This window comes from Sciurus vulgaris (assembly GCF_902686455.1).
Source record: "Sciurus vulgaris genome assembly, chromosome: 3".
NCBI lineage: Eukaryota > Metazoa > Chordata > Mammalia > Rodentia > Sciuridae > Sciurus > Sciurus vulgaris.
Window position 1 is genome coordinate 20,779,789 of NC_136463.1, and position 10,862 is coordinate 20,790,650.

The window sequence follows — 10,862 nt, forward strand, 5'->3', positions numbered from 1 at the left end:
AGGATTAGGTATTCCCCAATCATTGGGGTATGGACACATTGAATTTACTAGACATCATGTAATACTGAGTAGGCAGCTGGAGATATAAACCAGGTATTTGTAGGAAACAATGAGGTTGGAGATATGTAGGGGGGTTTGGTTGTTGTAGGGGATAATTAACATATAAATGGTATTTGAAATCATTCCACAACATAGAATATTGAGAATATGGATATATGAAATAGAAAGGGGTCACACTTGGCCTCTCTCACCACCTGCACGCTTGCTCATTCACTCTCTCACAGATGCGCAAAGGAGAAGCCTGGGTCCGGGGCAGGCACTAAGAGCAGGTCCCATGCCTCAGAAATTCATACCACCTTGGCCCTCTGCCCTTCCTGTGGCCTTTCTGAATGCTTTAAGGACAGCAGATTCATCTGGTCCTGCAGAGCAGGGAGACCAGCAGGAGTGAGGTAGCTGAGACCCCTTCCTCCAAGTTGCAGAGGCAACTGGGCAGTCCAGTGGGCCAGAGATGACCCTTGTGGAGGACAGGTCAGAATGTAGTGCCCCCTTCCCCTGACGTCCCACACAGAGACCCAAGAACCTCAGTAGATTTCTCTCTATTTCCATGACTCAGGCCATCTTCCCTGGTCCATCACTTCTTGTAAGACATGACCCCCCAACCTGTCCCTGCGTCAGTACCACCCCCTTCTGGGAGACTCCTGACCTTTTCCCCTGCCTGTAACCTCACTTCTACCTGTTCTCTCCTTGTTCCCCATCAGACCTTCACAGAAGTTAGGAGATTGGCTCCTGTCAGTGTTTCCTGCCACACAGTGCCCTTCTGCAGAATCAGGAAGTATAGACCATTGAACACATTAGCCAGGACTGGCGCCCCAGCTGTACCTCCCCGGAAGAGGCAGCCTGGGGCTGGTGGGAACCTCTTCTGAGGAGTTCTGTTTGAAGCAGGGGAACAAGGAGAGGTATTGAGTGGGGCTTTGCTTTATTTAGCTCAGTGGGGGTCTAGCTCAGTGGTAGAGTGCTTGCCTAAGTCAGCACTGGGTTCCATCCCCAGCTCCGCAAACAAAACTCTCTATACTAGCACTTTTCAGTCATTATCTCACTTGTTCTTCAACCCGTAAGAGAGGTATCGGACTCATTTTACAAATAAGAAAACAGATTGAGAGAGGGTAAGGGCATTGCCTGGGGTCTCATGAATAATGAAGGAGGACACAACCGGAATTTCCTCAAACTCAAGTCCACATAACTCCTGCTGCTAGAGACAGTTCTAGTTATGCCGGCAGTGCCCTGGATTTGAGGCGTGACCCTGGGTTATCTCCCTCTGATGGACCTCTCTTTCTATGTAGGTAGAACTGGGGCTCCATGATTTGTCCTGATCATTCACCCACTGCCCGCCAGCACAATGCAGCTGCCACCCTTGTCCTATCTATCCCCTGCGCATCCTGGGAGGCAAAAGAGGACACGGGGAGACAGTAGCGGACAAAGCCTTTATTTCAGGGCAGCGGGAGAAGCGCCAAGCTCAGGGTCCCCTAGTCCTCTGGCCCCAGCCTCGGCAGGCTGGTCTGCGAACACAGCGTGATGCATGGCGGCCACGTAGCTGCAGCCGCTGGGGTCGTCCAGGCGCAGCCTGGCCAGGGGCAGGAAGCGCTCAGTGCTGTAGTAGCGCAGGGCTGGTTTAGGGGCAAGCAGCGCCTTGAGGAAGACCTGCGGGCCCCGGAATAGAAACGCTGGGCTTGGACAGCGGCGCTGCTCCCTCTTACCCCACTCCCTCGGAGTCCCTGAGAGCACCCACCTCTGTCACCTCCTCTGGGTCCTGCGCCTCACGGATGATCTGCTCGTAGTGCCGCTGATAGAGCGAGAAGAGGTGACGGGTCTGGGAGTCTGTGTGGTCCAGAGCCCCTCCCGGGCCGCCCTCTAACTTCTCATAGAAGGCAGTGTGCACTGGACCGCACTCGATGAGGCTCACGCTGCAGACAAGAACAGCAAGTGGGCGGAGGCAGACACCAGTGCCAACTTGGGTCCGTACAGAGGGGACTGGAAAGTGGCTGCGCGCAGGCTGCGGGTGCTTAGGATAACCAAAGCGTTTGCAAAGCGGTTGACTGCCCGAGAAGAGCTCCCATGTCTACTTGAGGCTTCAAGGGAGACTAGTGACGGAATTTGAGTCTGGCTGGGTAACGTAGAACTGTGTGACCTCTTTGGACCTGTGCTTCTCCATCACAATATCGACACCGTAAGAACGAGGTCGGCAAGTGAAATGAGATAGTGTGTGTCAAAAGCCCAGCACAATGCCTGCAATACAACCATGTGAGCCAGGGAAGGAGGGCTGGGCCCCCCCCCCCCCCCAAGAGTGACACCGACAAAACCTGGTGCTTGGATTCCCAAGGGTTCAGAAGGTTCCTGTGACTTACTGGACTCCAAAGGGCAGCAGCAGAACCGCCAGACTCTCACATAAACCCTCAAGAGCGAACTTGCTGGCGCAGTACACTGCGTTGAAGGGAAGCCCTTGAAGGAGAGATGAGGTCGCTGAGTTCCGCCCCTGTCTCGCCAAGTCAGACCTGCTCAAACCAGCCTCCAGGCGGTGTGCGCCGGCGAAGGCTCCGCCCTTTCCACTCACCCATCAGACCTCCCACGCTCCCGGTCACCAACACGCGTCCTGAGCGGCGCCTTTTCATGTCTGGCAAGAAGGCCTGCAGCGTCCGCACGGTCCCAACCACATTCACGTCCAGTACCGAGCCCACGGCACCCAGCCCATGGGCCTCTAGAGGACCAAGGAGACCCCGGCCGGCGTTGCACACTGCGGAAAGAGAAGCCCGCCCTGTGCGTCTTAACGACCAATGACAGCTCCGAACTATCCCGTAGGGTTCCCTGGGCTTGGGACATTCTGGTTTGGGCTCCGGGCAGGGACAGCTCTTGTACATGTTTCGGGGAGGCTCACCCAGCACATCCACGCGGCCCTCGGTCACACGTGCCTGGGCAGCAGCCACAGAATCTGAGTCCCTCACATCCAGTTCCAGCGTCTCCAGGGAGTCTGAAGGGCATCCCCGGGCTCGGGCCGCCTTCCACAGCGAGCCTTGCGCCCTCAGGTCCCTCATCGTGGCATACACTGAAGGTTTGGGAGAGGATGAAGATCTGAATGCCCTGCTTACCTCTGAGGGCTCTACCCTTTTCTCCATGCTGGTCTCTCGAATACCTTTGAAGCTCCGGGACGGGTCTGAAGCCAGCCGAAGGGCCAAATGCAGGCCAATGCCCGAGGAGCAGCCAGTGATGAGCACCACGGTGCGGTCCATGGGAAGAATCTTGGGCAGCAGCTCAGCAGCATGAGCCCTAGGCGTGGGTCTCTGGGCTGGATATCACCTGCTTCACCCCACCCCTGCCTGTGGTGCCCCCACCCCTTGTTATGTCTCGGTGGGACTCTCAAGGCTGAGCCCTCCCCGGGTCCCTGGCCCTGGCCGGCTCTCCCCACCCTGCTCTGGATCAAAGCAAAGAAAAGGCCACTGATTTAACACCAAGCTGCCCTAGTTGCTGGTCGGGGGCAGGGGTGTTTGGCAAGCAGGAGGGCACTGAGCAGCACCATGGGCAGATTTCCTGGGTATGCCTGTATCCTAAGGGACAATTTAGTTATCAAAGTTTGCTGCTTTGCTGTGAAAGTAAATGCTTTGGGAAGGCAATTTTCAGTTCAAAGTTCGGGGGTTTGTATTAAACACGGGGAAGTTGAAGAGAGGAGAGGTGCAAGGAGAGGTGGGGGGAAACTGGCCCCCACCAGGGTCCATGCTATAGCTCAAACATTATGGCAGTGACTTTTTCATTCTGACAGACCCAGGCTGATTCACCGGTTTATTATATTGACAGAAAACAGTACTTTAATCCCAACTTATGGATGATGGTAAAGGGCAGTTCATTTCCCTCCAAGCTACCCAGATCTGCCCCAACAGCAGGCCTTTGACTCCTCCGTGGGCTGGGGCTATCTTTTGATACTTATCTAGCTCCAGGCTCTAGAATCTGTGCTACCTGGAGTTTGGGAAGAACTGGGCCCCAGGGATGGTTAATCTGTCACAAAGAGCCATTCACCACCCTGGGATAATATTTGAGGAAGACCTTGTTGGCTAAGTCCACAGTATCACCTTGAGGCTGACTGGAATATCTCTTTTTGCTCAGAACAAAGGACTTTTCCAGCTGGAAGACATTTTTGTCAAACTGCTGTTGCTGAAAAGGAACACTCTGAGCCAAGCTGCCCGCCAGTGTCTCCAGGAAGAGGCGCCAACGTGGAGCATAGTAATCTTCTACCAGTCCCGCCAATTGTTTGTTGGCGTAATCTAGGATGTTGCCCTCTGGACCCCACAGAGTCAACTGGTAGAGGCTATTCTGCTCATAGAAATGGGCCTCAGCCTCACTGACTGCCACTGCCCGGGCCTGCTCCAGCCAACTGCCCAGCAAGAAGCGTTTGTCAGTAGCCAGCATCTCATCCAGTACCGGCAGAAGTTCATAAGCCAGGATACCTCCAGCCTGCAGTAGGAGAATCAGGTCCTTTTTCCTGTAGGAGATCTTCACCTCCTCATAGTACAAGCTGACCATCTCTTGGATTGCCTGGCGGGTGATGTCCACCAAGTCATAGCGGAAGGCTGAGCTGGTGGTCAGGTTGGGTGCAGCTTTTAGCAGCAGCCGCCAGGCCTCAAATACATCCGATCGGTTGTACCAGACAGTGGTATTTATCTTTAGGGAAGGTCGCTTGACTAGTGGGCTGCGATTGTGCCCAACACAGGCCTCACCAGAGCAGTTGTAGACGCTCCTGAGCAGTAGCTTCCAGGCTTCCTCTGCATCTCCCTGGGAGATCCCATACCGCCGTTTAGCAAAGCCCGTCACCCAGGCCACCAAATCTGGCATTGGGTCCTTGCGCCAGCCTAGCTCAGTCATGAGGGCGTAGACCACTTCATTCTGGCCAATGCCCTCAGGAGCTATGCCACTGCCTATCATGGTGGAATTGGGGAAGAGGCGTGCAGCCTCAGGCCCTCGGTTCACAGCCTCCAGGGTTCCAAACAGGCCATGGTTGCCCCCGAAATTATGCAGCATGCACCAGATGAAGGGCTGGCCATGGAAGGAGTCTGTGCGACTGTACACAGGCTTGCTCTCAGCAAACAGATCCAGAACCAGGAGACGGCCCAGGGGCACAGCCCTAAGCACAGCCTTGACCTGGTCGGGCCCCCAGAACTGGGGTTCATTCTGGAAAAGCCAGCCTTGGAGCAGCCACACAGCATCAGGATCCGCTGCAGTGTGGGAGTGGGAAGGACAGACAAGAGGGGTGAGGAGAGGAGAGGCCCAGGGCAGGGCTGGCCCCATTCTACAAACAATGCAAACAGGTCCAGAGAAGGCGAGCCGCCCTGTCACAGGAGACGCCTTACCCTGTGACTTACTGCCCCACTGATGGGATATACCACCACATATTTCCTTCCTCATCCTGTCTCCCCGCAACTGGGAACTCCAGGATAGTGACATAGAGTTTCAAGGGCATTAAAATTGTGTTAAGCCATGAATTCCTGGGCCCCAGCTCTGAACCTTCTGATTCAGAAGTTCTGGGTTGGGCCCTAAAAATGTGCATGTCTGACAGTGCTATGGTTTGGATATGGTTTGAGTGTAACTTCCAGGGGTTCATGTGTTTAAACTGTATCCCAAATATGAGGTATTAAGAGGGTGGAAACTTAATCCCATTATGGTGTTTGCCGATGGGGCTTTGGGAGTAAGCCTCAGGTATTTCATTGTAGTAATTAAAAATAGACTAATACAGATAGGCTCCAGAGTGGTGCTCATGCCACTAGTTGTAGATCAGACTTGGAGCAGCCCTGCTCAAGGAAGACTGAGCCAACCTGCTCCCTTCCGGCTAACACACAGACCTCCATTAAGTCATTCTTGCCTTGGTCCGCTTCTACTTGTCCTTATAAGTGGCAGGAAGGAGTCTAGGGTTCATATTTGTACAGCAAGATAGATACGTACTATCTTTGGGTACAAGCCCTAACCCTGGCCTGCATTACCTACTTTAGCAATAAGGGAGAAATCAAATCAAATCTTTTCAATAGGTAGCACTTAGTGATTCTAAGTGCCAGGCATCATGTATATATAAAGTAGGCCCATTGTACAGATGAAGCAACTGAGACACTGGGAAGGAGGTAATGTAAGTCATACAGCCAAAGACAAATAGTGTCAGGGTTTGTCCCCTAGTTATCTGATTCCAGAGCTCATCTCTCAACCACGGGGATTAAATGAGATGGCATGTGGGTACAAGTGCCTGTTAAACTGCAAAGGGCTGTTACAGCAATAGGTTATTCCCAGTTCTCCTCCCATCCCTACTGACCTCTGCCATACCCATCTATCTGGTGGTCTAGGGGACTTCCCTTGCCCACCTCCCCAGGGCACCATACCTGCAATCATGGCCTCATAGACAGCAGTGGTGATTGCGGCGAGGTAGGAGGGCTGTGAGGAGGGAGGCCGCATCTCATTGAAAGTGTCAGCCCCGTAGATGTGGTTGGTGCCAAACTCTTTGCTCAGCTCCCATAGAAAGAGGCTCCCAATGAGGGGGAACACGGGGTCTTCTGGAGCCAGAAGGTAGGGACAGGAGTAGGAGCAGTTGAAATGTCCCCAACTGCTCAATCGGGTGACATTGATCTGTGGGAACACCCTAGTGGAGAGCAAAAAGCTCAGAGAATTACTGGAGACTGACACAGCATTCCTCCTGGCCCATAATCCCTTCCTTACCAGCCTAACCTATCTCTGCTTCCTGGAGTGCATCTTGTTTTTTATGCCCCTGTACTGTTGTACACTGCCCCCTGCCTGGGCATCTTTTCCTTTGCCTCCTCCCTTATCCCCTAGTTCTTCCCCACTACCCTTTACGTTTCACCTGTCTGGAAAGCTTTGATATCTCTCTACCTCCTACCGGCTGAAAGAAGCAACATTTCTTGTTCATGATAAGGCTCAGTACTGCTCTGCCCTGAGCCTTTCTGGCCCTCTTCCATGTGGGCCCATGTACATTCCTGCCCTTGTTACTGTCATATCCCCTGCTAGCTTATCTCTCACCAGGGAAAGAGCCCTACGGCACCTTCATCCCTGCATCCCTAGGGCCAAGCACACAGCAGGGTCTGGCAGCCCTGCACAGCTGGACAAACATTCACAGAAATGAGGTCCTGCCACAACTCACAGTGCCAGTGAGGCCAGCAGTGTGAGTAATGGGAACTAGGTGCTTGTGAGCATGAAGGAGGCCCCCGGGGTGCTGGCAAGTCTTCCTGAATGAGGGGAAGTCTCAGCTGAGCCTTGAAGACTTTTCCAGTCCACAGGAGAGGGGTGTATAGTACAAAGAGGAACAGAGACCAGTGTATCCCCTACTAACTCTCTGCCAGGTCATATTCACACCCAAACCCTGGTGGTAAAGTAGGTAAGAATCCTATTTACAAGTGAGGAAACTAAGGCACAAGGGGAGTCATGGTAATCAGTCCAAGGTCACGGTTGGTAGCAGGAATCAAACCCAGGCCTACATCCATAGCTTAAGTGTTTAAGTCGTGTTTTAACAGAAGGAAAAACTCCCTCCGTGAGCTGCACAGGGAGTAAGGGAAAGCCTCACCTGGTGAGAGCCTTGGGGACGTGCCCTGCGAATGCAGGTAACACGGGGATCATGCCAAACGAGCGCATCCGGTCCAGGATCCGATGCTGGGAGAAACAGGAGGGGGGCTGGTGAGCTTGACCTCTGCAGCCCCATGGGGGTCCCTCGCTCACTCACGATACAGTCACTGTGATCTGGTTAAGTCCTTAGGCTGTCAAATACCACACCCTCCCTAGGCCTGTGACCTCAGCACCAATTCTGCCCCTTCCCTTTCCCATTCTTTTACCTGTAGGTAAATCTGCTTGAGGTGCCAGAAGCGGGACAGGGGGCCACCCCAGGTATGCAGGTTGCCCATGCGCCCCCAGGCCAGGAAGGCAGGACCAGTGAAGTAGTCATTGATTTCTGATTGGGTCAGGCCCAAGGCCAGGTACACCTGGGGAAGAGGGAGATCCCTACACATATAAATATATTCATCACCATTTGCCAACTGATTCATTCAACAAACATTCACCCATTGCTTCTTTGTGCTGGAAGCTACAGCTACTAAGACAAAATTGGACCACAGTCCAGGGAAAAGAGATGTGAGTTCACTAAGCTGTCATCTTTGGTGTATGGGTAAGGAGATAGGATACAAAGGGGTTTTCCCCAAACCAGGGAGGAATCTTAGAAGGCTTCATGGAGCAAAGTTGGCCAGATGGAAGGGCAAAGAGACAGAGCACTAGGAGGTTCCCAGGGAGGCAGATCAAGACTGCTAATGTGGGAGAATCTGCAAGATCAGAAGATTGGTCTGGTGTGGGGGTTAAGGGAGAGAAGTCCTGGGTTCTTCAACTGTTTTAGCATGATGCTGGGGTCTAGCCCAGGGTAAGCATGTAGATGTGTCCACCTCAGGAAAAAAAGCCTCAAATTCTGAGATCTGAATCCATCATGCACTCCACTAACATTTCTGGAGTCCTTATTCTCTGTATGCCTGATACTGTTGGCCAGGGGCAGAGAGACACAACTGGGGGACATGTGGTAGGCAGTAGAGTGTGGAGGGACTAGGTGGGCACGCACCCGCTGCCAGATGGCCTCCTGGCCACTCCAGGCCAGCGCCAGGTTGATGCCATTCAGCGCCATCCAGTCAATCTCTTTCTCCCAGCGGGCCCAGTCCCACCACACGAAGGAGTAGCTTTGTGTGCACACATTCTGGTAATATCGGTACCTGCAGGTGAAGGCACGAGTTCAGCATGTCACTGGGGGCAGAGAAGATGCTTCCCATCCCTGTGTGTCCATCACCTGGAAGAGCTCAGAGATAGCATGGCTCTGGAATAACTCCCCTGTCACCTAATGGAGTTGGGGAGGGGTTCCAAACATGGCCCCTCTTCTGCTTCTTTCTAGGATCCACCCCAGGTGGAGCTTAGGCTTGGCTATTTAGTTTCTGAGGTGCCTGCCCACCAACTCCCAATACTTCCCCCAGAGCCCTCTAGCCTGGCAGATATTTGTAGGAGCATATTCCATTTCCATTCAACACTTTCAGAGCCCCAGCTATAGTGTCTATATGTCCTGATCCTTGACTAGGAAGTAGGGGGGGGGGTCCCATTTCAGGAAGGGGGCTCCCTGCCCCACAATCTGAGGGAGAGGCAGATGTGAACACATCACCTTCATGCAGTGTAGCAAGAGCTAGAATAGAAGCCTGTGAGCAGGGTGGACGTCATTCCTCAGTCAGCATCTTCAAATAGAGGGTAGGGGAAGGAATGAAATAAAACTTGCCCATAGCAATTACCAACACTGCTTGGTAGACGTCACTGTTTTCATTTTTCAGATGGGCCAGCTGAGGCTCTGAGAGGCTGACTTAAGAAGCATAGTTGTTAAAGGCGAAGCTAGGATTTGAAGGCAGAGTACTGGACCCTAAGGTCAGCAATTCCTTCTCAGGCTTTCAGCTTTCTGCAGCTCCAACTCATTGCTGGAGTGAGGCGGGGCATCAACGAAGGGTGGGCGTCCCCAGGGCTGGAGGCTGGAGGCAGCTGCCCGGGAGCGGTCGGGACCCATACCTGTTGGGCGTGGTCTCAGCCAGCTCTTCCGGCACCACTGGCAGCGGCTGCGGTAGGTGCAGCTGAGAACTCGACCAGGCCACCTGACAGCCGCAGAAGTCGCGCAGGTAGCGGTGCAGCCCCGCGGCGGCCGCCACGCCCGTGGAGCCACGCACCCGCACGCGCGCCCCGCCGCCGCCGCTCAGGCGGTAGGTGTCCAAGCCCGACTCGGTCGCCAGGGCGCGTTCCACAGACACCAAGAAATCGGCCGCCGGCCCGGGCCCCAGCAGCCGGACCACCAGCTCCCGCACGACCGTCTCCTCCCGGGCCTCATCGACCGAGGAGCTCCCAACCCCTGCCAGGAGCAGGAACCCCAGAGCTGCGGCCACCGTAGCGGCCTCCATGGTCCCAGCATGGCGGCGCCCAGCCAACAACCAATCCGGGCTCGGGACCAGGGGAGCGGAACAGCTAGTGTCCAATCAGCTGTGGGCCTCCGGCCACGTGGAACTTAGGCTGGAACTCCCCCGGCTCGCGGCCGGGGGACTCAGCTTCCGGGCCCAGACCCAACCCTGAGAGTGTCTTCTGACCACACGCGGAGTGGGAGCGCGTGACTCCATCAAATACCCAGGGCCGCATGGGGCGCATTGCCCTTCCCAAAGCGCCTTCAGGTACAACGCGGGTTCTTTCCGTCCAACCAACAACCCATTAAAAAAAAGAAAAGAAAATGGGAGTCGGGGACGTGCTCCGTGACTCACGCGTGTAGTCCCAGCTACTCGCGAGACTGAAGCAGAATGATCGCAAGTTCAGGGCCAGCCTGGGCAGTTTAGACCGTGGCTCAAGATAAATAAACAAGAATGGGGGCGGGGTAGAGTTGGGGAATCAATCCAGGGCTTCGCGCATCCTGGCAAGCAGGCGCTCTTCCCTTGAGTTACATACCCAGTTCCCCTCCTACCCAATAAATATGAACTTGGAATTTATTTTTTCTTTCTTTATTTATACATACTAGTGATAGATAGAACCCAGGGCGCTTAGCCACCGAGCCACAACCCCGACCCGTTTTAAATTTTTTAAAGAGAGGGTCTCGCTAAATTGCTCAGACTTGGCATCCTCCTGCCTCAGCCTTTCAAATCGCTGGGATTACAGGTGTACGCCACTGTGCCCAGCTGGAATTTATTTTGTATTAGGCACTGTCTTAGCTACTAGGCTACTGGCAAGGTAATAGATGGTCCCCACCGTCCTTACGTGGGGAAGACCTGGATATAATATTTATATTAGAA

The 10,862-nt window shown here is 53.9% G+C and overlaps 2 protein-coding genes across 8 annotated transcripts; both read right to left on the bottom strand.

Moving 5' to 3' along the window:
* Positions 1-1,462: 1,462 nt before the first annotated feature.
* HSD17B1 (hydroxysteroid 17-beta dehydrogenase 1) lies at positions 1,463-3,319 on the bottom strand. Of its 2 annotated transcripts, XM_079132859.1 has the most exons (6): positions 3,185-3,319; positions 2,930-3,097; positions 2,609-2,788; positions 2,403-2,496; positions 1,787-1,961; positions 1,468-1,698 (listed from the first exon to the last, which is right to left on the bottom strand). In XM_079132859.1, exons 1-6 carry the CDS (start codon positions 3,279-3,281, stop codon positions 1,483-1,485), a joined length of 930 nt encoding a protein of 309 aa, XP_078988985.1. In that variant the 5' UTR covers positions 3,282-3,319; the 3' UTR covers positions 1,468-1,482. The 2 variants fall into 2 exon arrangements, with proteins under 2 accessions (XP_078988986.1, XP_078988985.1); XM_079132860.1 differs by lacking the exon at positions 2,609-2,788 and having other exon boundaries at positions 1,463-1,698.
* A 717-nt stretch (positions 3,320-4,036) lies between these two features.
* On the bottom strand, positions 4,037-10,211 carry NAGLU (N-acetyl-alpha-glucosaminidase). Of its 6 annotated transcripts, none has more exons than XM_079132806.1 (6): positions 9,607-10,211; positions 8,630-8,777; positions 7,863-8,009; positions 7,598-7,683; positions 6,405-6,661; positions 4,037-5,255 (listed from the first exon to the last, which is right to left on the bottom strand). In XM_079132806.1, the coding sequence occupies exons 1-6, from the start codon at positions 9,987-9,989 to the stop codon at positions 4,045-4,047; spliced, it is 2,232 nt and encodes a 743-aa protein (XP_078988932.1). In that variant the 5' UTR covers positions 9,990-10,211; the 3' UTR covers positions 4,037-4,044. The 6 variants fall into 6 exon arrangements, with proteins under 6 accessions (XP_078988932.1, XP_078988933.1, XP_078988935.1 ...); XM_079132807.1 differs by having other exon boundaries at positions 7,863-8,028; positions 9,607-9,740; XM_079132809.1 differs by lacking the exon at positions 9,607-10,211 and adding an exon at positions 9,215-9,337.
* Positions 10,212-10,862: the final 651 nt, after the last annotated feature.